At 45.0% G+C, this 25,400-nt stretch overlaps 2 protein-coding genes and 2 pseudogenes across 2 annotated transcripts; 2 read left to right on the plus strand and 2 right to left on the minus strand.

The window, feature by feature from the left end:
• Positions 1-6,016: 6,016 nt before the first annotated feature.
• On the minus strand, positions 6,017-8,290 carry LOC125540878. The gene is made up of 3 exons (XM_048704414.1): positions 7,753-8,290; positions 7,301-7,616; positions 6,017-6,412 (listed from the first exon to the last, which is right to left on the minus strand). Exons 1-3 carry the CDS (start codon positions 8,248-8,250, stop codon positions 6,372-6,374), a joined length of 855 nt encoding a protein of 284 aa, XP_048560371.1. The 5' UTR covers positions 8,251-8,290; the 3' UTR covers positions 6,017-6,371.
• Positions 8,291-9,763: 1,473 nt separating this feature from the next.
• LOC125534879 lies at positions 9,764-12,604 on the plus strand (annotated as a pseudogene).
• Positions 12,605-17,589: 4,985 nt separating this feature from the next.
• On the plus strand, positions 17,590-22,554 carry LOC125535442 (annotated as a pseudogene).
• Positions 22,555-23,095: 541 nt separating this feature from the next.
• Positions 23,096-25,186, minus strand: LOC125540879. Its single transcript, XM_048704415.1, has 3 exons — positions 24,676-25,186; positions 24,238-24,559; positions 23,096-23,393 (listed from the first exon to the last, which is right to left on the minus strand). The coding sequence occupies exons 1-3, from the start codon at positions 25,165-25,167 to the stop codon at positions 23,353-23,355; spliced, it is 855 nt and encodes a 284-aa protein (XP_048560372.1). The 5' UTR covers positions 25,168-25,186; the 3' UTR covers positions 23,096-23,352.
• Between the last annotated feature and the right edge of the window lie 214 nt (positions 25,187-25,400).

Raw genomic sequence — 25,400 nt, forward strand, 5'->3', positions numbered from 1 at the left:
ACAAGCCTCAAGGACAAGAGCAAGTAGCCAAACAAAGTTCGGCTGATAAGGATCTTCAAGGTAATGATTCAAGGAATAAAGAAAAAGATGATGAAGAGGCGTTGGGGAGCCACCCAAAGATGAAGCAAGATATTGTTCAAGCCACACCACTATCATGCTCTCTCAACATATTTGAAGAGGTATGTTTAGCAAGTAATTTACCTATTTTCAGATTTGGTTAAAACTTTATTGTTGATGCATCCATCAGAAAAATCCTATTAAGTAATTTTGAAAGACCAATGAAGAAGGGTAATTTACTTGTTAGCAATAAAATTGTTATGGAACATATTGGTCAACCCATTGCGCCATTTATAAAGACCGATAATGACTTATTGTTACAGCCAAAGCTTTCCCCATTGCTTTATATAAGGTTCATATCTAGTTGGGTAGCTTTGCTTATTTCGTACTTGGCTTGCGCTTGGTCTCAACTGAGACATGTATGTTCTAAATATCTTCGTTTCAGAAATTTAAAGCCAAGGTTAAATTCTATTGAGAAAACCGATGCTAATATAATATCTTATCAAAAGACATCGGAGATAGAGTGGAAAACACAATGCATAGCCGAATGGGGTGATGCAAAATTTGAACCGTTCGTTTGCTTAACTCCAAAGCCGTTCTCACAAGAAGATCGGCTAGAAAATAAAAAATTACCTTCAATTCCAATATGTGTGATCAAATCTTTGATTTGTTGTTGGGAAATAATTATATTAGAATTCTTGATCACCATGTTGAGCCATCTGTCCAGGGACATATGTATTGTAAGTTGCATGATTCGTCCAAGCATAATTTTAAGGATTGCAACATGTTTCGTCAAATAGTTAAATCGGCCATTGAAAAAGGACGACTGAAGTTTGTTGAAATACCAAGAGATGACCAGTCTATTCCGATTGGTCCCGATGGCAAAAAGTTTTTGCATCGGCTGCTTCAAGCCGATCCATTTAAAGAGAAGGTAAAAACTGCAGGTGATGGGATCAAGCTTTCAAGTAAAGAAGTTGTTGAAGAGCATAATGAACATAATCTTGAGGGCGAGAGTTCCATCGAAGCTACAATGGAGACGCCAAGGACTGGGGGCAGCAAGCAAATCCAATGATCGACGAAAGCAAACCAAAAGAAAACAAAGGCCGAAATAAGCGCAAGTGTAAGAGATCAAAAATCTCCTTCGTTGAACTATTGGATAAATATCAAAAGAAGAGTGAAGAGAAGAATACTTATCGGCCAAATCATGCAAAGAAACCAAGATCACCCCAAGGCACAAATATGAGGATTGGTATTGGCAAAGTGAGAATTTCAATGCAACATATTCATATCATTATTTTGGGCCGCCAATGCCAATGGCGTGGATGCCTCCCTATGCTCATGTAGATTCATATCCATCACAGGACAGGTACGATACAAGGGCACATTCTCCATCTTATTTTAAACCATCTCACCAATAGTATGCAGCTCCGAGAAGATCAACATTTGAATAATCACATGTTAAAGACCGTTTCAATCATAAGGAATCGGTCCAGAGCTCAAGGAAGAAGAAAGAGGTGGTCAACCAAGTTTACCGTGTTAAAAGAGATGGTCGTAAGAGTGCAACTCCAGATTTGATCTCAAATGAAAAGGAGCCAATTAAAGTGTTGACATTGGCTACAAAAGGCAAAGAAGTGAAGCAACCAATTAATAAAAATCAGAGTGCCAAATCTGAAGAAAAGAAGTTGAGGGTGCACAAGGCCAAAAAGGAATTGCCATTGGTCAAAACAGAATCAAAGCCGAGATGCCCGCTCGGCTTATCGTATTGGCAAAACAAGAAATTACAAAAACTTAGTGCACAAGAACTTGAAGAAAGGAGCATGGCATGGGTTCCCAAGAGGAGCAGTCAAAATAAAAATGATGTGCAACCTTCTATTGCAACAACTGTTACAAAAGTGAAGAAACAGAAGAATGAAAGTAACAAACAATTAAGCCGAAGGTGCGCATCACAATATCAAAATCTTCGGTTAGCACATCATCCATATTCTTCAACCATACCATTCATGCCTTTGCCATGGAATTCATCCATAGGTATGATCAATTACCCTCCATGGATGCAACATAATTTTCTATATCATGACAGGGTATTACCAAATCACTATACATTTGGTTAGTTACATTTTTGTTGCTAATACAAAGGGGCCGAAATATTTTATTGCTATTTCATTTGTTTATTTCGGCTATACATACTTTGGTGGGTGAATTCTACATGGACCTCATGGTAATGGCCGATAGTTATCTATCGCCCTAAGAATATGTCAAAGCATGGCCGATGTAGTATCCTAACATCGTCCTTAGTTCAATTGGAGACCAAAACAAAGTACATGTTCATTGATATTGTCCTAGTCTTTCTAGTACCATGGAGGTTACTTGTGATGGTTAAAATTGTATCAATGGCCAAGGTGTTGGTATTGTTTATATATCTCCTTATGGTGCTATTTTGTGAAGTCTCGTGCCGCTTAAAATATTTATGCACAAATGATCAAAGCCGAATATGCATTGTCATTCGGATTGGAGCTTTGCCTTGCTATAGGTGCTATACATATTGAGGCTTCCGATGATTCGTTGTTAGTAGTGCAACAAATATCCGAGGATTATCAATGTTTTGACAAATCACTTATAGCTTATCTTTTGGTATGTCTAGATGCAAGATTTACCTTGGCTTGCTTTAAAATTGTTCATATATCTAGACATGACAATTCGAAAGAGTTGGCACAGCAAGCATCCGGCTACTATGTTAACCATGATGTATTGCATTTCTATCAATAGTGCTAGGTCTTGTCAACATAAGGCCGAACCGAAGCCCACAGCTTCGGCCACTAATGAATTTTGATGCAGGTGAAAGTAAGGATTGGAGAGAGTTTATTGTTGATTATCTACAAAATCCTAGCAAAAGGGTGAACAATACGGTTCGGAGGATGACCTTGAGACATATATGACATATCTATGGAACTTTATCATCGGATTGTTAATGAAGTTGAGAAGGTTTCTCCCAAGTTTGCAGCAAGGGTTCAAAAACAATAATGGCCGATATATAATTATCGCCCTAAGCATATAAATGGCCGATGGAGTGTTGACATCGTCCTTAAAACAAACATGGTACAAGTTATTTTTTGGCACGCTAGCTTTGCCGAAAAATAGGGGGGCATGTGTTGACGCTCAAAAGTGGCACAATCGTAAAAGTTGCTTTAATCTATGTCAAGATTAATTCAAACTTATGATTGAAACTCACCATGATATGGCTTTCTTTGAGAAGATCAAGATGGATATGAAAGTAGTCTAAAACAGAGTCTGGATGCAAAAGTTATAACAAATTCAGAGATGTTCATGATGACACCAGATTAAAGAATGGCTTGAAACTCAATTAAGATGACTCCAAATGGAAAAAGTTTCAACATAAAAGTTGTGCGTCTCGTCGAAACGGATGATTTTGATATAAAAATCGTCTTAATCCGAGGTCGTATGCAAAAGTTACAGCCAGTACAAGGCACTGCTGCACTGGATGGCCGGACACTCCGGGGACAACCATCCGGGTTTTGATTTTCTATGTGGATAACCGGACACTCCGGGTATGTTAGTCCGGGTTTTGAATTTGGCTGCTGCAGACTTCGGAAAACAGCCGAAAACCCCCTCAAGATGGCCTCAGATCAAAAAATGTTCAACATGAAAGTTGTTCGTCTCGTCGAAACGGTTAAGATTGCTTTTGGGCTCGTTTCCATCCGAGATCGTTTACTCCCCCGAACATGGCCCACAACATGCAGCCAGATTTTACCGAACAGTTTTGGAAAGTTCGGACCAAACAAATCCCAATTGGACTAGGGTTTTGGACGTGAATTGAAGCCTTTTCCTTGCACGGGAAGTCCAGCCACCTCTTATATACTCAAGGGGTGATGGCCGATTGAACAACACACAATCGATCAAATCATCTATCACTTTTTACCTTTACCTTTATCTCTCTCCCTTGTTCTTCTTCTTCCCGTCTTCGTTCGTTCTTCGTTTGCAGGGCAGCGAACCTCGAGGCCCTAGGGGCAATCAGGTCGACCTAGGGCAGCCCATAGCCGCGCCGCGCCCTGACGGGGTCCCTCCCGGGCGTGTGGGGTTTCGGGTCCTCAAAAGCACCCGCCGGATTGCTTGCGTACCGCGCTTCCGGACGGGTCTCCTTCGACGTGAGCTGCGGTGCATCACCCCCGGCGTCGAGGGTACACGGTGACGTGTTCGTGTGCGAACACTTTCATAAGTATGTTTTGCCAACGGATTCTGAATGCATTCAGATTCTCTTACTTGCTTGATGCACACAAAGCTTGCATATATGTTCTGTGTAAAATTTCGCATGCTACGGCCTGCACACAGGCAAGAACAGGACATGACATTTGCATATGTATTGCATAATTATGACTTGCATATATGCATGCTTCCAATACATTTCATGATTTTCAATTGCATACATACAGCATACATACTTGTTCCTTCCGAACTATAAATTTTTTTTATCACTACAAATATAGCTTTGCAATCTTGGCAGACTGCTTTGTTGAATTCTAGATTCTAGTAGCTTAGCTGCATTAAATTGTTTGTGTCCTGCTCCGGTCCTTTTCTAAGCATTAATCTCAGGTCCCAGAAAGGCAGCACGTATGGTCACAGTCCATAAGTAAATCCAAAGCATCGAGCATACAATCTTTGCATCTGCTGATCCCGACAGATCTCATGAGAAATCGGGTACTCAAGCATGTTCAGTAGCCTGACAGACTACACCATGAATAAGTTGTTCTTGTTTTCAGTGTCTGTCAATAAAAGAAAGATTGAGTTTGTCCCTCCTGTGTGTGAGGGTTTTGCATGAGTGATGTTGTTGTGTACTCCCTTCGGTTCTTTTTAGTTCGCATATAAGATTTCACTGAAGTCAAGCCTCGTAAAGTTTGACCAACTTTGTAGAAAAAAGTGCCAACATTCACAATCTGAAATCAATACCACTAGATGTGTTATGACTTAAAGTTTCATATTGTATAACTTTAGCATGGCAGATGTTGATATTTTTTCATATAAATACGGTCAAACTTTGTGAAGTTTGACTCCAGAGAATTCTAATATGCAGAGTAAAAAGGACCGGAGGGAGTATGAAAAACGCTTTTCGCTCCGCTGTGATATCGATGGCATGGCTGCATATGATCTGGCAAACTTGTATGAAGCTAGCTGGACAGATGCTGGACTGCCGAGAGACTACAACGCCATGGCCTGCAGCACCACCCCCGTTGCGTCCTTTGCGATCAGGAACCAGAGACGATGCAACACCTGCTTGCCACATGCCCCTTCTCAAGGCAAGTGTGGCATGATATCCTTGCCTGGCTGAGGATGACGTGCAGGCCACCTGACCGGGACGCTTCCATCTCCGACTGGTGGCACTTCACAAGGGGCTGGCATCCGCAACGCTTCTGACGGGATGGATGATCTGGAAGCAACGAAACGCTTGTGTCTTGGAAGGGGATCAACCAACAGAGCACATAAAAGCACAGGCCGCATTATGGGCTCAGGCTGGGCTTCAAGCCTTCGATTGGTGATCCCCAACACCTGGGATGGACACTAAGATCATTGTAACATAACCTGCAAATCACCTCCTAGGAGACATATAAAGTGCTCCCCCACTTTTCAATGAAAAGAAACGCAAAGTCTTTGCGTTTTCTCGAAAAACTTGTATGAATCTATGGGAAGTTCCAGTGTGCTACCACCATTTTTTTCTTCTTCTTCTTAAAAGCTTCGTACAGCTCTGTCATAAGGCCTTTTCGCTTTACTCATGGCCACAGTTCTTCCTGGTATGTGCACTTGTGCAGGTCAGGAATTAAGGACTCTAAACACCCAAGGCAAGGCAGCACAACTAAAAACACGATCAATAGCTCTCAGGAAAAACCCACTAAACACGATCAATTTGTCTAAAATGAATGCAGGACCATTAACTCATTGTCAAAACCACTGCATTTTCCAGTGACGCGAAATGTATGATCTCAAAATATTGCAGGAATGTCAACTCACTGCAATAAACCCTACAGTGAAATGCTTCTTCTACGAAGCACACCAGAAATCACATCTCAGAGATGAATGTCAAAAGAGCGACATGCAACGACCTACAAATTGCTCAGCCATTGGAAGCAACACTATAGGCAGTTCTGAATCCAGAACGAAGCATGTTTTGCAAGCAGAAGAAACGAAAGAGTTTTCTGAACCTATATCTATCTATCTATGCAAAAGTAGGCGTCAAATTCTGCTGTGGTCGAGGCGGCGAAACTTGTGGACAGGTGTACTTTCAGGGCTCCCGCTCCCATCTTCCTCTACTCCGCGTTGACATCTGGGTGTCGCAGCCCATTGTAGGCTGAATTAGCAGAAATTATGAGCCAATTAGGTGGGAGACCAACAATCAATAACAACATCAAGAAGAAAAAAACTGAAACAATATAATGTGCAAGGAACTAAAGATTTTATGCATTATTGTAAGATACTACCTGAATTTTATTCATAGGTTAGAAAATAAGTATCTTCTCTGCAAAGGTAAAATGAACTCGATTTGGCTTTGCAGCTACCATAATCTATACTATGAAATCGATGAACTGGATTATCTGAATCAAGGGCAGAAATGTGCAACTAGCTTTGATAAATTAACATGGCATCTACTATTTTCATCCAACTACTTTCACCTTTTTCCAAGTCATAGCAAAACGAATCATAATATCCTTTTTCCAAGCACGATCAGGTTAGAAAATAAAAGGAATAACAAGACCAAGGTTGCAGCTCATGTACAAAACCTGAATAAAGCTCAGGTGCGAGATTTATTGGTTAAATCAAACGCGAGTAAAATTGGCTAAATCAAACGAATCAACTGAGTTGGTGTTTCAAGTTCGATAATGATTTATTCCCCCAATAACATATCATATTTTACATACCAACAAGATTACAGCAGTTGCAGACAATTCCCAACACCTAGCAGTTTCAGACTTCAACAGATTCAGTTAACTATTTTTCAGACTACAACAATTTCAGTGAACTGTTTTAACACCTAACAGTTTCAGACTTCAACAGATTCAGACTAGAAAATTTCAGTAACAGCTTCAGTAAGACAAGTAGATTAACACCCCACTAAATTAAACCCAAAAATATATATGTGTACAAAACTCAACCAAAGACCATCGGTCTTCAGTTCTTGTCACCGTTAGGAGATACTGTACTTTAGGAAGTTGGGGCATGGAGAGAGGCTCTCACTCACCAGGGGTCTCGGCCCGGATGAGGACAATCTCGAGGGTCTCGCCATGGCCGCCGTCGGGCAGGTCGACGACGAGCGGGGTCAGCCTCCCGTAGCGACCCGCTCGGACGCACATGGCGATGTTCCGGTAGTACACGCCGGCGCCGACGAGGAACCGCAGGTCGTCCCTCAGGCGAAACGCGGACCTCCCCCTGAACCAGAACTGGCGCCAGGCTTCGTGCTCGGGGTCCTCGGGGTAGTGCCCGTTGTCCAGCGCTCGCACGAACCGGATCAGCCGTGCCGGCTCCACGTGGATGACCCCGAGGAGGTATGGTGGATTCTGCAGTTGAATCACAAAGATGGAACAGAATCACAAAGATGGTTATGTTCAGGAGTTCAAGAAGAATTCGCTGAATCGCCGAAAGCAATTCAACAAGAAGAGGTATCAAGAAGCGGGTCGGTCATGGCAAACTCACCGGAGGCGGGGCAGGAAGGGCTGGCATGTCCTCTCTGGCGGGGATGGGCTCGACGACCCAGTAGTACATCATGGAGCTGGCGTTGTCGTCGACGCTGACGCCGGTGGAGTTCCAGGGGAGGTACCTGCCGTTGGCGCGGAGGTAGCGGCCGCCGACGTTGCGGAGCAGGACGACGTCGTCCCCGCAGCCCGAATCCACGGCTTGCCACATGAAGGCCTCCACACCCGGCTGGTCGTAGTCGCGCAGCTCCGCGCGGAGGCCCCGGTGGCCGAGCCTCGCCGGCGTGGCCGTGGCGGCGAGGTAGCGGCCGTAGGCCGCGCTGTGGAGGAGCAGGTACGGACAGTTGTCGCCGTTGTAGATGTGCACCGCCCACACCGCTGTCATGGAGGCGTGGAGCTGGCTGAGGGTGACGCTCTCCCCGTCCTCGGCGGCGTGGAGGTAGGTGCGGTGCACGCGGCTCCGCAGCCGCACGTGGTGCCTGTCGTGGAACAAGTCCATCGGTCGCCGGCGCTGGAGGGCGGAGGCGGTGGGCTGCTGCGCGGTGGCGGTGGAGGGAGGGCGAGGGGTTCTTGGTTTGTTGGGGACTCCGGCGAGGAAAGCTGTTTGTTGGGGCGGTTACGCTGGGCGCCAAGGCGGAGGTATTTCAAGGTGCCGCCGTCCCGGCCTTTGGGTACGAGGTGGGCTTGCAGGCCGTTTCCTTGGCCCAGCCCACACTATCGAGCTCCGCTGTCACTTAGGTTCTGGTGACTTTGCGGGCGATCTGGTATGCGAGACGCCAAGCTATCCATGAAAACATTTTCCAAAGTCCTATGTCGACACACAATTTCATCATAAAGTATCTTCGTGAGCTGAAAGATTGTAAGCCACCGCAGCCACCACGACAGGTAGCAGCAGTCCCACCTCGAACCAGAACACGGTAGATTCCCCCGGCGTCTGGAGTGGTAAAATTGAGAGTTGATGGTGTGGTTTCCAGAGATCTGAATGATGGGTCTTTTAGCGTTATGTGCAGAAACCCGGAGGGTATGTTTTTGGGTGCATCATGCATGAAGTACACTGGGTTGACCGATCCATACACATAATTAACATTTTTGTAAGACTTATATTTTTTACGTTATTTTATCCATACACATTGTACATTTTTTATATCATAAATATTTTATATACACGTTTGAGATTTTCCAAATACATGATTAAATATTTTGAAAAGAATATTTTTCATGTCTACTTTTTTGCATAACATTATACATTTTCTGTATACATCAAGAACATTTTTATTTATATGCTAACATTTTGCAGATACATGATCAACATTTTTTAAACATATACTTTCTCATAAACATTGTACATTTTTTGTATACATCATTAACTTTTTTATGTATATATTTCACATTTCTCAAATACATTATTAACATTTTGTTCATATATATGTTTTGATGTCTATTTTTTCATACACATTATACAATTTTGATATGCATTAGATACATTTTTTAACTTTTCTATATAAAGCCACTTTTGTAATTGATATATTTAGAATGTTTCAAAACACAAGAAAAAGAAGGAAAAAAGTAAACAATAATAAAATGCAACAAACATAAAAAAACAAAGAAGAAAAAGGCGTTGAAGGCCTATGTCCCCTCAGGCCGGCCCAATCTGGTCTCACATTTAACCGAGACATAGGAGTGTCCTCTATTCCCCGCGTAGGTCGTGGAATAGTGATCAAACATGTGCCCTCCCACAAGCCTAGTCGGCCAACCCATTTGGCTTTTTTCCGGCCGGTTTTAGAGCAACTCCAACGGCTCCCGTATCCCATCAAAATCAGCATTTATGTGCAGTTGGAGCAAAAAACCCTCTCCAACAGCTCCTGTAAAGTAGCCATAACTTTTACACAAGATTTCGTAAAAATGACATTTTTTTTCTCCCCTCGGATTTATGGGACGATCATCTTCCCGTAGTTATGGCCACTTTATGGGTACAGCTAGAGAGGCTTTTTTTTGGCCCCAACTATCCGTAAATGCCGACGGAACACTGCCACGGCCATCCACCGCCTCCCGCCGGAACACCGCCGTCGTCCACACCTATGCCGCCGTCACCTGCCGCCACGCCCATGCCACCGCCGCCCCTCGACGGGGCCACCGCAAAGCCCACCGTCATGTGTGTCACTACTGGCGAGTCCAAGCCAATTGTCTATTTTCTGTGTAATTAAAAATAAAATAAAAAATGAATTTAGAGAAAGTTCCAAAAATTGCTTCCAGAAAACTTTTCCTAACTTTTACGAAAAGACCAAAATAAATCAGTTTTAGGAGAAAGTTTTTCCGGGGAAGTTTTGGAGTTGCTCTTAGGAAGGCCTAAACACAGGCCCAGTTTGGAGCGGAGGAAAGAAGAGAGCCGAAAAAAAGAGGACTGAGCCGAGTCAAATCTCCTCCTGCGACCGGAAATTCCCCACCCTAATTTTTCCTCGCTCACCCACTCTCTCTGTTTTCGCTAGTTATCATCAGGTTGTTTCCAGTAGAGACACCCAAGTCTTGAGTTGGTAGCAGCAGCTCTCCAGGTACAGCATTTTGCACTTGTGTCAAGTCTTGTATAAACACCCCTGTAATTGCCATCACTATTCAATGCAAGAGCTAAGCTTTCTACCAGTTTACTTGCCTGTCTTCTTGATATTAAGATGCTACCCTCTCAAGGAGCTAGCCGTGTGGGCGGAGGACTAAAGCTTGTCGCTTATTTTCAGCTGACCGGACTCGATGGAGCACTACGATGCCCGGCAAGAGAGGTGCAACCCTGCTTGAGGACCTGCCCGAGGAAATAGTTGACAAGATGATAATGGATTTGTAGCACCCGGGTGCCTAGGCACCTCCTTATCATGACCGTTGGTCCAGGATCCAGCTCATTTGGGTATGTGTGATATACTGTAGCTAGCAGGCTATTAGCAGGCATACTGTTTGCTAAACCCGGCGGTCGGTCACGATTCAAATGGAGTTGTGCCTAGGCTTTCACTGTGCTAGGTTTGATTCCCCGAGTAGAGACGTGGACATGACATATCGGACCCATTGTAAATAAAAAAGTACTCCTCTGATACATTTTGGCAGCCTAAAGCATAATCATACCTCTTGGCCATAGCTTTGATGAAAATATTCACACAGCAACTGTTCAGACTTAGTCTGATATGTCCATTAAGTTGTAGACATTTCATCTCCCTTCTACTAATATAAAAATAGTGGAAACGGATTACGTGAGGCTGGGACGGTGGAGCTAAACCTGAGTCAGAAGCACAACCCATAGGATATTGGAAGGATAATGACAGGTGGGGCCTGTCCATGTGTGCCCACGACGTCAGAGAGTAATCAAGCTGAGCAACATGTGGCCGACTGGGAATCTCTTGTGCCACGGGCGCATGCAGCGGCAGTCTGATGTCTTTTCATTCATCACATGGACCCCAATGATTCCTGACATACCTAGACCTGCAAGACCTTTCTCTGCATGCTAGTAGCTCCCCCTCCCGTCGCTCTTTGTCCCCTTAAAGCAGCTATTCTAATTACTCCAATGCTGCAACACCTCTGACATGTACAGTGACCAGCACAAATCCTCATATCACTGGATGGGCGGGATTAGGTTGACAAGATACTCATTAGGTTGCCACTCAAGGACGTTGGCCGCTGCCGTGCCGTCAGAAAGTCATGACGCAGCGTGACATCCACGCCTGCATTCATGCTCGAGCACCGTCGCTGCCAGCCGTTGCTCCCCATTGTCGATGGTCAAGGGCGACCGGCCAACCTCGTTGTTCTCCGTGATGCCGGTGCCGTGAAAGCCCTCCACCATCAGCAGCTCTGGCCTTTCCTCCCGGGCTACAAGCCACTTTCCCAAAATCGCGTCAGAGGCGCTTGTGATGGCTTCCTTATCGTCTCTCAGGGATACACGTTCTACACCTACAACCCAGTCATCCGCAAGTGTGCTCTCCTGCTGAGGCCTGAGAGGGAGTACAACACCATAGCCGGTTTCTACTGCCACCATTCAACTGAAGAGTATAGGGTGCTCTGGGTCTCATGGCCAGAGCACTTGTCTAAATCCAGCTTATACGTCCTCACGGTGGGATCCGACAGGCCGAGGCACGTCAGAGTCAGAATGTCAACACTCTCATCACCTTCAGCGGAACAGGATTTACTGAGCAAGCTGTGCACTTCATCCGGCAGTTCACCACCAGTCCACCACCATGGCAGCCTGCACTGGGGTCTTTACAGTTACGGCAACATTACTGGAGGTGGCGGAAACATTATTGTGTTTGACACAGAAGCGGAGTCATTTCGGTGGATGCATGGTCCCATCCATTCCCAGCCATACTGTTACTAGAGGTTGTTCGACATGGAGGAAACGCTTGCTTTCTGGGGCCGCTTGACTGAAAGGTCTTCTATGGATGTCTGGGTGATGCAGGATTACCAGGCTGAAATCTGGGCCATCAAGTATCGGATTGACCTGTCAATGGTAGAGGCATCAAGACAACTTTATTTAACCTCTTTCAAAAAGAAAACGAGAAGACCACTTGATTCTACAGTGCAATATTTGAACAATATCGTTGTGCTAAACGAGCGTGAGCTGCTGATCACATTTAACAAGAAAAATGTGTTGCGCTGGGATATTAATGGCAAGTTCTTAGGTATTGTGAACATTGGAAAGAGTCAGTACTGCATGTCGCTTACGCACCACCGCCTCCAAGAGAGCATTGTTCCGATTCCAGGCCATGATAGAAAGAAGAATATGAGGAGCATCCATTCTCCACAGGGCATGCCTGAAAGGTCATGACTTCTGGTTTGCTTTTCTCTTGGACTGGGAGCATGCCTCTTGTTCCTAGCTCTTCTTACCTTACCTGTACTACCGGTCAAACATGTCGTTTTGGATGGTTGCTATCATGATTTGGTGCTTTTTATGATGTCCTGATCATCTTGTTAATGTTCTTAACTATGGAGTATCGATGTATGACATTAATAACTTTTTTACTACTGTTCCTTGCTGCCTCCCAAATCTACTGCAGCGTTGACATGGTTAAGATGCACAGATGGCAGCGTTCAGATGAGTGATCCGCTCTTAGTCATGCTCTTTGAGCGAATGCATTTTTTTTTTTTTGCTGCTGGAATGTTATTCCGTATCTCTTCCATAGGCCATTTGTTTGATTTTTACTGTCCGCGTGCAATCTGGTTGTAACTTTTAAGTTTCACCTGGTTGCACCTGTTCTTCATGTGAAATGTTTTTCAGGCATACTTGCATAGCCGTGCGTATCATCATCAGTGCTTTTTATGAAGGAAAAAAAATCCTTGGTTCTTTAGTCAGTGTGTTGAAAGTACTGCTAGGGCCTTTTGTTTCCTCCTTTCTTTTTGTTTTGAAGGAAACTTGTTGAAGATGTGCTCTCCTGGAGCAAGATGGACATGATGGTTCTTCGTTCATCTTTCCCCGGATAAAAGATTTTTTAACTTAACTACATCTACATGGCGTCAGTTTGGCCATATTTCTTTTCGGTTGGAAAATCCAATAAATGTCAAGATTGTCTCCAACAGAGCGACTGTCTGTTCTATATTGACAACCATAGCCAGAAGAGACATATCACAAATGGCACACAAACATCGACGCTAACGACCTATGTCGACCTAACTTCCTCGCCTCCAGATCCCGGCCCGCCGAATTTGAGATTGCTCGGACTTAGGCCAGGCGAAATACCTGCTCGGCTTGCCGATGCAGGTAGCGACGACACTCGTGGGTGTCGTCCCCTTATTGGAGGCGCCGCCATGCCTCTATCTGTGCCCCCCTTTGAGCACCAAGGGAAACTCAATGTCGAATTCTTTGGATTGGACAGCTGTAGTGCCATGACGTCGTTCCCTTTCTTGAAGGTGTTGTTTTGTTCGCACGGTGTCCTCGATGTCGGATTTCGAGATATTGGAGGTTGCATTGTCTCAGGCTACCACTCAGGGCGTGGGCATCCAGGGTGCTATGTAAGACTTCACCGGAGCTTCCCCCATGGCTTCTGCCTCCGGGCTGGCCAGTTCTTGCAACCCACTCGTCGATCTCTAGGGGCGTGTTTGGATGACTGCCTCGCACCTGGCTCGTATCCGCGATGCAAATGTCAGCAAGATTGGTTACCTGCGCGGCCTCCTCAGCCTGGCCCAATCCATGCAAAATGAGCCCTCTCAGCCAGGCTGAGGGGAACGCAGGAATCAGGCGTATCGAGGAGCCAGGCCCGTGCCTGCATCCACGCCTCGACTGCAACCTCTCGTTCTCTTTCCTCTTTCTTTCTCTCACGCATCGACTCAAGAAACCAACCCGCCGCCGCCGCCGTCTGAGCCCCGCGAGCATAACTCGAAGCACCCTCGGCGGCCACCGGTCTCCTCCACGCCGACGTTGGGCGCTCGCCTCCCCACCTCGACATCGCCGGTTTCTGCAGCCACCTCAACGCTGCCGAACTTCTCCATAGCCGTGCACGCCCAGCCCTGCGGACGAGCTCGCCCCGCCACCGGCCCAATCTCCGCTGTGGCGGCTTGGCGCTCCTCCACGCCCACGCCAGGGGCTCACCTCCCCGCCTCGACATCATCTGTGTCCGCCGCCGAACTCCTCCATAGCCGCGCGCGCCCGGCCCTGTGGATGAGCTCGCCGGGGCTCACTAGGAAATAGGGGGAGGGGAGCATCTAGCGCCGCGAGCCGCAACTACCATTGAGTTACCATCTGGCACTGCGTTTGTCCGCTGCTTGAGCTTTGTTAGTTCTGATTTTAGTTTAGGTGTTGATTGGCTTGTGAAATTTCTGATAAATAAAATTGAAACTTGAGATTTGGTTCATATTTTAGTTCAGGTTTATTTTACTTGTTGTTTCTGTCCATGGAATGATCCAGATCCAATTGGAATGATTGAGATTGGAAGAGAAAGGTTCACATAAAATTAATAAGCTCAAATGCAGTTTACCAAACAACATCTCTTGTATATAGATCCAATTGCGAGAGGAAGAAGATGCTGGAAAGGGGGAGAATGAAGAGCACACTCAAATGCAGTTTACCAAACAACATCTCTTGTATATAGATCCAATTGTATATACAACATCTCTTGTATATAGCATCTCTCATGCATTTATATCATGCAGCCCACCAAACACACATCTGAGCTCATCTTTGCATCAACTCAACCAGGCCACACTCACCCAGGATCTCTCATGCCATGCAGGTTGGAGCCACCCAGGCAACCAAACACGCCCTAGGTGTATTAGGTGGGTGTACGTTGATCTTTGTCGAGTTTAGAGCCGTGGCCGCGTGATGGTGGTGCCTTGTGCTGGTCGTGATACGGTCTAAGGTTTCATAAGCCTCATCTCCTTGGCTGGAGGCCGTGCTAGGCGGGTTTGACTATATTCTGTCCTCTGTTCGGGCTGAACATCCATCGTCTCTCTGCTCTGGGCACAATGCTCATGACTTCTTGTGTACTTGTCATGTGTTGTACTCTCTCTTATATTTTTTTCAAAAAGGGTTGAAACCTAAAAAATACAATTTCTTAAAATTAAGGTCCCATGGAGGTCGGCCTCCAATTGGCATTTTTGCCAAAACTGATGCTATTATTGTGGGCTGTGCGTAGCTTCTGTCATCGCTTCACCACGGTGTCGGCTCTGTGAAGCTTCCGTGACACGGCTGCGTGCCATCTGAAATCGCAAGATCCAGCACGTAGCTAACTAGAAAAAAAAAAAAGCAAAGCTAGACAAACTAGTGGAATTTTTTTGGCAGAATGAGTTCTCCTCTAGCGGTTACGTGGTCGACGTCACGTGGAACCACGGCGCCGCTGACTGTGCGGGTATTGGCCAGTTCATCAAAGTCGTCGATGACCGCGTACGCAGCCTCATCTTGCCGGCGGCTCTTCCTGTCACCAGTCACGACGAGTCGCTCGCCGACATCATCGCTCCGTTCCTGTCCTTGCTCGAAATCGGCCGCCATTTCCGGACGACACCGATTTCAGGGGAGGGCAGCCGACGACGGTGCTGAGCTGCAAGCGAGGAGCGGTAGGGCCTCCGGTGAACATCGTCGCCGGGAATGGGGAGGACGGTGGCTGCAATGTCCTGTCACGCTGCCTCAAGGAGCATACCCAAGCTTTCCTCCATCAATTGACAACCTGACCGATCCATCATCCATGGACTTTTTTTGAGTGCCATCATCCATGCATTGTGTGAGCGAATTAGGCGTCTCAGTGCCGGCTACTCAATGCTCGTGTCTCTTTTTCCAAGGAAATGGCTGATTCTATTCGCTAGAAGGGTTAAGCACGCTTTGCTGCGTTTCTTGGGATTTTAAGATATGTTTGTTATTTGGTTTGACACATGGGAAAGATGTTTGTTATTCAATCTTCTTGGCTATCAGATTAAGATCCGACAACTGCCGTCTTTCTTCTTTCTTTAGTTTTCTTCCTTCTCCAAACGTTTTTTTCTCTCATAAAAAATGACTTATCAAAATTACAAATTCAGTCAACTTATATATAACTATTGTGTTTTTTATAATGTGGTGTTTGGGTGGGTTTTCTCAGTAGTATTTTATATTATCTGCTTATCAACTCATACTTATGTGAGTATTTTTCTTGCGTTGGTGGAGGTGCCGCATGTTGGCGTTTTCTTTCTAGACGGTGAGTGAATATGCGGGACTGATGTGTTTTTTAGACTGGTTGTTTTAGATCAATTTGAGAAATCATTGACCCAGTTAAAAAAAGTCGAATACGTTAAAAAAGGGCTCCTTAAGAAATCATTGATCCAGTCGAAATCGTTAACCAAATTCAAAATTAAACACCTCAATTGAATGGAAGGACTCCAAAATTAAGGAGAATCATGTATTAGATATTTCCTCCGTTTGAAAATAACTGAAGTGATTTTAGTTCAAATTAGATTATATAATAGAGTAAGGTAAATACAACTCAAAAGCATTTAAAACGACAAGGGCGAACTAACCCTGACCACCACCACATGATTGAATCCTTCTCCCTGTCGTCGGAGTGCGCCGCTAGGCAAAGCCCGTGGGGTGTCGGTGCCAGGGAGGTTACTGCTCATAGGGAGCCCACTATGGAGGATTTGGTTGGTTGTTGCGAGGACGATGTCAGTGATGTGTAGTCAAACTGTGGCTGTCGTCAAACGATGCTCGACGGCTTCGTTGATGATCCAGCACTATGATCTTCAACGGTCGTATGGCCTGGCTAGGTCACCGGAGAAGACAGAGTCGATGCATGGTCTTGGATGTGTGGAAGTGTCGTGCAACGGTGTGGGTGATTTCTTTTCTTCAGATTTTTTATGGAGTCTTCGAGTTTGTTTGGGGGCATCTATGCGGCGATGCTATCCCTGTCTCGGAATAATGTACTCCTCACTTTTCCCCGTTTTCGTTGGTGTGTTCATCACCGACGGAGGGCGTGTGGAGCCCTCTCTCCGGCGGGTCTCCCGGGATCCAATTGGTTTAGTTTTCGGGTGGATCTGTCTAGATTCGACCGGTGTTTATGGTCTTCGGAGTTTCTACATGCTTTTATTGACGTTTTCTTCTCCGGTGTCTCTTGGTATGCATCGATGACTTCTTGGCCTCTGTTACTACAAACTTCCGGATTTAAAAAATCTTGCTCCATCATCTATGCTCACGGCACATCGCCGGTGGAAGAAGACTTCCGGCACCCCAGAAATTTAAATGTAATTTTATCTTTCTGTATGGGTGTGTTTGTAAGGTCTAATATATGGGCCTTGGGCCCTTTTGCAAAAATATAATGATTATGCAGCAGAGTAGGAGTCAAAATTAATTCGTTTTCCTTCTTCGAGTGGAGGTCAAAAGAGGATTCGTTTTCCTTGGTTGGGTCGTCTTCCACACTCCACTACTTCCCGTCTTCTCCACACCGTCCCTTCTTCCTCACTTCCTCACTCCCTCCCCTGCTTCTAAAAACCCTCTCCCCTCTCCCTCCTCTTCCTCGTCGCCGTCGGTCGCCGGCCGTCGGCCGGCATATCCCGCTGCCATTCGCCGGAGGCCCTCGTCGTCCCGCATCATCGGCCGCCGACGATTAGGTACTCGCATTGTCTCCCCTGCTGCATGCGCTGAGGCAGCAAAGAGCCTGCGTTTGATTGAACGGCGTACGTCTTTGGCGTGCTGAACTTTGGGGCAAATCTGGTTTTGGGGGTAGGGTATCTAGGATCTCCTTTTTCACCGGCTAGGGTTTGGGGGAAGCTTGAGCCGATCCGGTTCACGAGCTGATTTTGGGTTGCTCCGTCACGCCGATTCGTAGACATGGGAATCAATTTCTTCTTCGGTTAGGCTTTCAGCAGGGCTCACATGTACCAGAGCATCGGTAGTTCTGTTGGTCTCCTTTGGGGAACATTCCTCTGCAGTGTGAAAGTGGCCTTCTGATGTGCAAAGCTATTCTCTGTTATGGAAAAAGGGGGAGGGGGGTGGGTGTTGTAGCATAAAACAGGGAAAACATTTTTTGAGCAAAAAAATTGGGAGGAAAATGCTATTGTGTTACCTTTTAGCTTGAATATTAAATGCATTCATTCTGTTGCTGTTAAATTATGATTTTTTTTTCTCTCTTCATTTGGACAGGAACAAACAAAAGTTGATTCTAGGTTTTGCCGGGTTTTCTCCAATTAATCGGGCAGCAACCTTCTTAATTAATGACACAAGGCAAAGCTTTTGCCTCTATTTCCTGAAAATATATCAAGAGTGAAAACTGACAACTATTCTGTTTTTCAGTTTAGCTTCCTTTGCCTGTCTGTATTCAGATGGAGCAAAAAAATAACTATAATCATATTGGTTGGTAGTTGCGTGTAGCATTTATTTTGAAGTTTGTACGATTACGAGTGTAGTGATAAGTTGAAAACAAACATTAATGAGACGAATTTTTCCGCAGACAGTACCAAGCGTGTCATGCCTATCATGATGATCATCTCTGGTAAGTACAAACTTCTGTTCTTTATGTTTACAACCTTTACCGTTCACTAAAGCACAAATGTAACAAGTGGGCACACAAAACTATTTTCCTCTGCTATTTACATGCTGGCTAAATTCTAAAGTATTTTATTTCTATGCATCTACTTATTTGTCATGACTACATAATAGTCTTCCACTGCATGACAGGATATTGTATTGGGCCTTATGATATCAATTAGTAGCGCCCTACCTTAATGTCTACGATTTCTTTCATTCCGTTATTATAGTTTAGATCCTAGCTTGTTACATTATGATTGTTCACTTTACTCTTAGCTCTACACAATATGGCAATGCTTATAGCAAGAGTATTTCACTAATCTATGGTTAGCGAAATTGAAGTCACCTTATCAGAAACTCCGTTGGCAACAATACCGCCTCAACATATACTGCCTAAAAGGATGCTGTATTCGTGAAAAACAATGTATTTAGGTTAATGGGGCTATTTGCAGTTGTATAGTTGTGTATATAAATTAAACGGTTTCACAGTTGCGAGTAAAAAATAGACTCAGCAGACAATTGGAGAGACCAAAACTTGACCTTTTCCTTTTATATCTAGTAAAAAGAACGAATAAATGGGCATTGCATCATCAAAGAAATACATGATTAAATAATTAAGAATTTGTAGTAAAACTGAATTTGCACAGAAGGCAGAGGAAAATCTGATGTATCTATCAGGTGTCGTTGTCCTTTTTTTTCTTCTCGAAAATGCATCTAAGTGTGCGTCGTTGTGTATTAGAAGAACACCAAAGAAGGCACAGAGTACAAGCAACCGATTGTAGAGCTTTAATTGTCCTTAGTTTGTTTTTTGGCGCATGACCTTGAAACCAATATTATAGCCAACCTGTCAGAGGGTTCGTCCCCTAAACACAAAGGAGAATGTCTCAAGGGCAAGTAAACAACTGAGAAACATACAAAGAGAAGATGAAGAGACAGGTTTAAACGGAATCCACAGAAAACCAAGTCATTATTCACTTCTGGTGGTTTGCAGGATTTACCTGGAATCTGGGAAATTGAACCCTGCTGGGAGTGCTCTCTGATCAGTTCAGCACATATTTCTTGAAACTGATCCGCCACATGTTCAACACATGCATTGCATTTTGAGTGCTAATGGTCTTCCATGTTGGTAACATTGGCTAAAACATATGAGATTGATGTCTTCAGAGTTAAATTTATGATTTTAGGGTTGCAAGAGAGTGAGTGTTGTTCTTTGGTTACTTGTTAGACATGTACAATAGTTGACAAGAGGGTCTTAGCTTGTACTCCCTCTATCTCAAAATAGAGGACGTCTTATATTTTGAGACAGAGGGAGTACCATTTAGATGTATGTCATTTAGCGAACACAAAAAACATATTATGCAGTGGATTATCTCTTAGTGTCGTCTCTAGCAATTAATGTTTGCTTGCTCTTAAATTTGTGGGAGAATTAAAATTAAATTATAAAATATGTAACTAACAGATGGCATCTTGTGAAATGGATAGAATTGTCTTAATTATCTTCCTTACTAAGAGATCATCTCTTAGCTAGAGAAGACAAACCTTTTTTCTTCTCATTTCTTTCTTCCAACTCAGCGATTATCCTAGGTGGCATTGCTAAGATAGCACAAATGTACACACCCTTATGTAGCAAGAAGCGCTTACAGTTTTTTTGTTTTAGAATGTACTTGTGAAATTTCTTGATCATGATTTTGTGTTTGTTTGGTGCAGGTTGACAAGTTACTTTCCTTGGTCTACTGCTTGATCTTTGTTCTTTGGAAGTACTATATCTCACTCCATACTACCATGAATCTCCATAATAATTGTCAGCAACAGCTATCGTGCTCAAATTCTGCAAGGCCGCCAACATTTTGGACCATCTGTCCAACCTGTGTCACCAAATATCAGTACCACCATGCAATTTTGAAGAAAGCTGTCTGCTGCCATAATTGCTCGAAAGCCTTCATAGCACATGCTTTAACTGAGCAACATGTTCCTTCTGGTCCATATCAACAGTTTGCTGAGCTGTGGATAAGTGCAGGAGTATTTTCAGAAATTAGATTGCTTCAGAAGTTCGAACCTGGGCAGATATGGGCTCTCTACAGTGACATAGACAAGTTTCCGAATTACTATGTCTTCATAGAGAAAGTTGATCTCGAGAATAATGAAGTACAGGCAAGATGGCTTGAAGCTTTTCCTGATGAAGGGGTGGACCAAAGATTGGTAGTAGATCGAACTGTTGGGTGTGGAACCTATATGGTTTCCACCACCTGTGGTATTATGATTTACACTGACACAAAACCCTTTTCTCATCCTGTACATGCGACATTCACTGGTAGAAGGAACTCCTATGAAATATATCCTAGGAAATATGAAGTTTGGGCCCTTCTCAAGGGATGGGATATTGGTTGGAGTTCAGATGCTCACAACCAAAAGAACTACAAGTATGAAGTTGTTCAGGTCCTCTCTGATTTCACGACTGGCACTAGCATCACTGTCATGCCACTTGTCAAGATAAAAGTATTTGTTAGCTTATTTATGCAGGACAAAGAGGCTACCCCATACCTCATACCTCAGGATGACACTATGGTTCTCGCATTCTCTCCCATACCGTTTCATGGGTGCAGCTGAAAGTGAAGGCATTCCAGAAGGAGCTCTTGAACTTGATCCTGCAGCGCTCCCCCTTAACTTGGAAGATGCTTTAGCTTCTGTTGTTCCTGAAAGCAGTTCAGGGAAAGGTCAGGAGTTTGGCACCGTATACACTCGATCTGCTGTAAAAGATACTGATGTTGATGAGGAATCTGGTGATATTATCCAGGCAAAATTTGTATGTCCTGATTCAGAATTCTATGACTTTACAGAAATAAGATTGCTTTGCAAGTTCAAACCTGGCCAGATCTGGGCTCTCTACAATGATATATATTACTTCCCCAATTACTATGCCGTTATAAAGAAAGTCGATGTCAAGAATAATAAGGTAACATTGAGATGGCTCCATGTCTGTCCTCAGGGAATGGAGGAGAAAAGATTGGTCAAAGAAGATCATCCTGTTGGGTGTGGAACCTTTGGGGTTTCCACTGGCAATGATGGTATTAGTACTTGCACCCGTACAACATACTTTTCTCATCCTGTACCTGGTAGACCAACTGGTATAAGAAATGAATATGAAATATTCCCTCGCCTTCGTGATGTCTGGGCTGTTTACAAGGACTGGAGGGCTGGGTGGACTGCACAAGATTTTAAAAATTGTGACTATGAGTTCATGGAGATATTTGACTGTACTGATTCGTCCATACAAGTTCAGCTGTTAAGGAAGGTGGATGGTCACCGGACAGTATTTAGAAGGGAGGGAGCTGTGGAAACGATACATAAGTATGATTACTTAAAGTTCTCTCACCAGGTGCCTTGCTTCTGTCTCACAAATGAAAAAGGAGGCAAGCTTCGAGGCTGTTTGGAGCTCGATCCTTTGTCGGTGCAGAAGGGGTCTCTTGTCACTAATTCAAGGTGAGAGATAACCTTGTTCATGGCGAATCTTTTGGAAGCCTCTTTTCATGATGAAATTACAAGGCGAAAGATTCTGCGGAAGTTGGTCACACCGTGTTTCAAACTGCCCGGAGCTCTCCATGTTCCAGTGATGTTATTATGTGCTTGTTTAGTCTTCCTGCAGCCGGTACCTCTAAGATCTAGTTAGCAACCTGGCATTTGTTGCAGTTGCTGTTTTTACTTTTGGTCCGGTTATTGAACTGCCACTCTTCCTTTGCTCACAGTTTAACTAAAACCCGTAGTAGTATGATTTAACTGTGAAGGCCAATGTGACGGGATCTCGGAAAATCTCTGTCAAATGAAATCCAACTAAAGCTTTGTGCTAAATTTGCATTTTTATTTGTAGTGCTCATCACCATTTTATTGCAAATGTTGAATTCCCAGGACTGTGCTTGTTTGTGCACACCACCCGCTGTTGCTTTAGTGATAAAAAACTTCTAATTCTCCAGGTTCCTCACTTCATGTGGTACGATGGTGTTTACCCGTTTGTTTACGGAGTCCAAAATTCTTCTTGCAAAGAGTCAGGTCAATCTGTGTCCTGATAGATTACGCAAGAACTTGGGTACTCAAGCATGTTTAGTAGTGTAGCCTGACAAACTACACCATGAATAAGTTGTTCAGCATCTCTTTTCACTTCGCTGTGTGCTATCATCATTTTTAAAAAAGGTTCGTGCAATTCTAAACACACAAGGCAGCACAACTAAAAGCACAATCAATAGTTCTCAGGAAAAAACCCACTAAATTTTTCATTTGTACGTGAAATGCATAGTCTAAAAATGAATGCAGAGCCATTAACTAATTGTCAAAACCACTGCATTTTCCAGTGATGCGGAATGCATGATCTACAAATATCACAGAATTGTTGACTCAATGCAATAACCCCTACAGTGAAATACTTCGTCTATGAAGCACACCAGAAATCACATCTCAGAATTACAAAATTGTTCAGCCATTGGACGCAACACACTCAGCAGTTCTGAATCCAGAACGGAGCAAGTTTAGCTAGCAGAAGAAACAGAGAGTTCTCTGAACCTATCTATCTATCCATAGGCAAAAGTAGGCGCCCAGTTCTGTTGTCGTCCAGGCAGCGAAACTTGTGGGCATGTGAACTTTCAGGATCCCCGCTCCGATCTTCCTCTACTCCGCGTGGACATCTGGGTGTCGCAGCTCATTGTAGGCTGAATTAGCAGAAATTATGAGCCAATTAGGCAGCAGACCAACAATTAATAACAAGACCAAGAAGGAAAAATAGTTGAAGCAATATAATGTGCAAGGAACTAAATATTTTATGTACTATTGTAAGATACTACCTGAATTGTATTCACAGGTTAGAGAATTAGTATCTTCTTCTCTGCAAAGGTGAAATGGGATGACTGAACTTGGTTTGGCTTTTTAGCTTAGATAATTTCTACTAGCGGCAGATGTTATAAAATGGAACAACTGAATTATCTGAATCAAGGACAGAAATGTGCAACTAGTTTCATCCTACTACTTTTACCTCAGTTTCCTAATAACAACAGTTTCCTAACAAAAAGAATCATAATATCCCTTTTCCAAGCACCATCAGGTTAGCACTCGACGAAGCAAGACCCCAAATATCATGTTCATGCAGCAAAAACATTTCTGAACAATTAAAATCTCAGAGTCTTGCAAATAAAAAGAATAACAAGACCAAGATTGCAGCTCGTATACAAAACCTGAATACAGCTCATGTGCAGAAACCTTATTTAGTATTGTTGGAACATGAATTTCGTAAGTAAAATGGGCTATATCAAACGATTATCACCATCTTCTCTGTTAAGGCTGAAAGGAGGTGAATCAACTGATTTGGGGTTTCAAATTCATATCAACTTTTACAAGATTTCAACAGTTGAAGACACCTAACAGTTTCAGACTTCAACAGATTCAGTTAACTGTTTTTCAGATTAGAACAATTTCAGTTGAAGACACCTAACAGCTTCAGTAAGACAATTTCAGTCAGGAGATACATAGGAGGAAGTAGGCATGAAGAGAGGCTCTCACCAGGGGTGTCGGCCAGGAAGACGACAATCTCGAGGGTGTCGCCATAGCCGCCGTCGGGCAGGTCGACGACGAGCGGGGTCAGCCTCCCGTAGCGGCCCGCTCGGACGCACATGGCGATGTCCGGATAGTACACAACGGCGCCGACGAGGAACCCCAGGTCGTCCCTCAGGCGAAACGCGGACGTCCCCCTGAACCAGAACTGCTGCCAGCCTTCGTCCTCGGGGTCCTCGGGGTAGTGCCCGTCGTCTTGCGCCCGCACGAACCGGATCAGCCGTTCCGGCTCCAGGTGGATGACCCCGAGGAGGTATCCGTATGGGGGATTCTGCAATTAAAACGCAAAGCCAAATCATGGTTATGTTCAGGAGATCAAGAACTGCTTGAGAATTCACTCAATCGCCGAAAGCAATTCAAGAAGCGGGTCGGTCATGGCGAACTCACCGGAGGCGGGGCAGGAAGGGCAGGCATGTCCTCTGTGGCGGGAATGGGCTCGACGACCCAGTACATCATGGAGCTGAAGCTGTTGTCGACGCTGACGCCGGCGTTCCAGCGGATGTACCTGCCGTTGGCGCGGAGGTAGCGGCCGCCGACGTTGCGGAGCAGCACGACGTCGTCCGCGAAGCCCGACCCCACGGCTTGCCACATGACGGCCTCCACGCCCGGCTGGTCGTAGTCGCGCAGCTCCGCGCGGAGGCCCCGGTGGCCGAGCCTCGCCGGCGTGGCCGTGGCGGCGAGGTAGCGGCCGTAGGCGGCGCTGTGGAAGAGCAGGTAAGGGCCGTCGTCGCCGTGGTAGATGTGCACCGCCCACGCCGCGTTCATGGAGGCGCGGCGCTCGTGGAGCGTGACGCCCACCCCGTCGTCGGCGGCGTGGAGGTAGGTGCGCGACACGCGGCTCCGCAGCCGCACGTGGTGCCCGTCCTGGAAGCGGTCCATCGGTTGCCGGCGCCGGAGGGTGGATGCGGTGGGCTGCTGCGCGGTGGAGCTTGGGGACTTGGTTTGTTGGGGACTCCGGCGAGGAAAGCTGTTGGTTGGGGCGGTTACGCTGGGCGGCAAGGCGGAGGTATTTCAAGGTGCCGCCGTCCCGGCCTTTGGGTGCGAGGTGGGCTTGCAGGCCGTTTCCTTGGCCCAGCCCACACTATCGAGCTCCGCCTCTATGAAGGTCCATA

Source organism: Triticum urartu, chromosome 2 (assembly GCF_003073215.2).
Source record: "Triticum urartu cultivar G1812 chromosome 2, Tu2.1, whole genome shotgun sequence".
Lineage (NCBI taxonomy): Eukaryota > Viridiplantae > Streptophyta > Magnoliopsida > Poales > Poaceae > Triticum > Triticum urartu.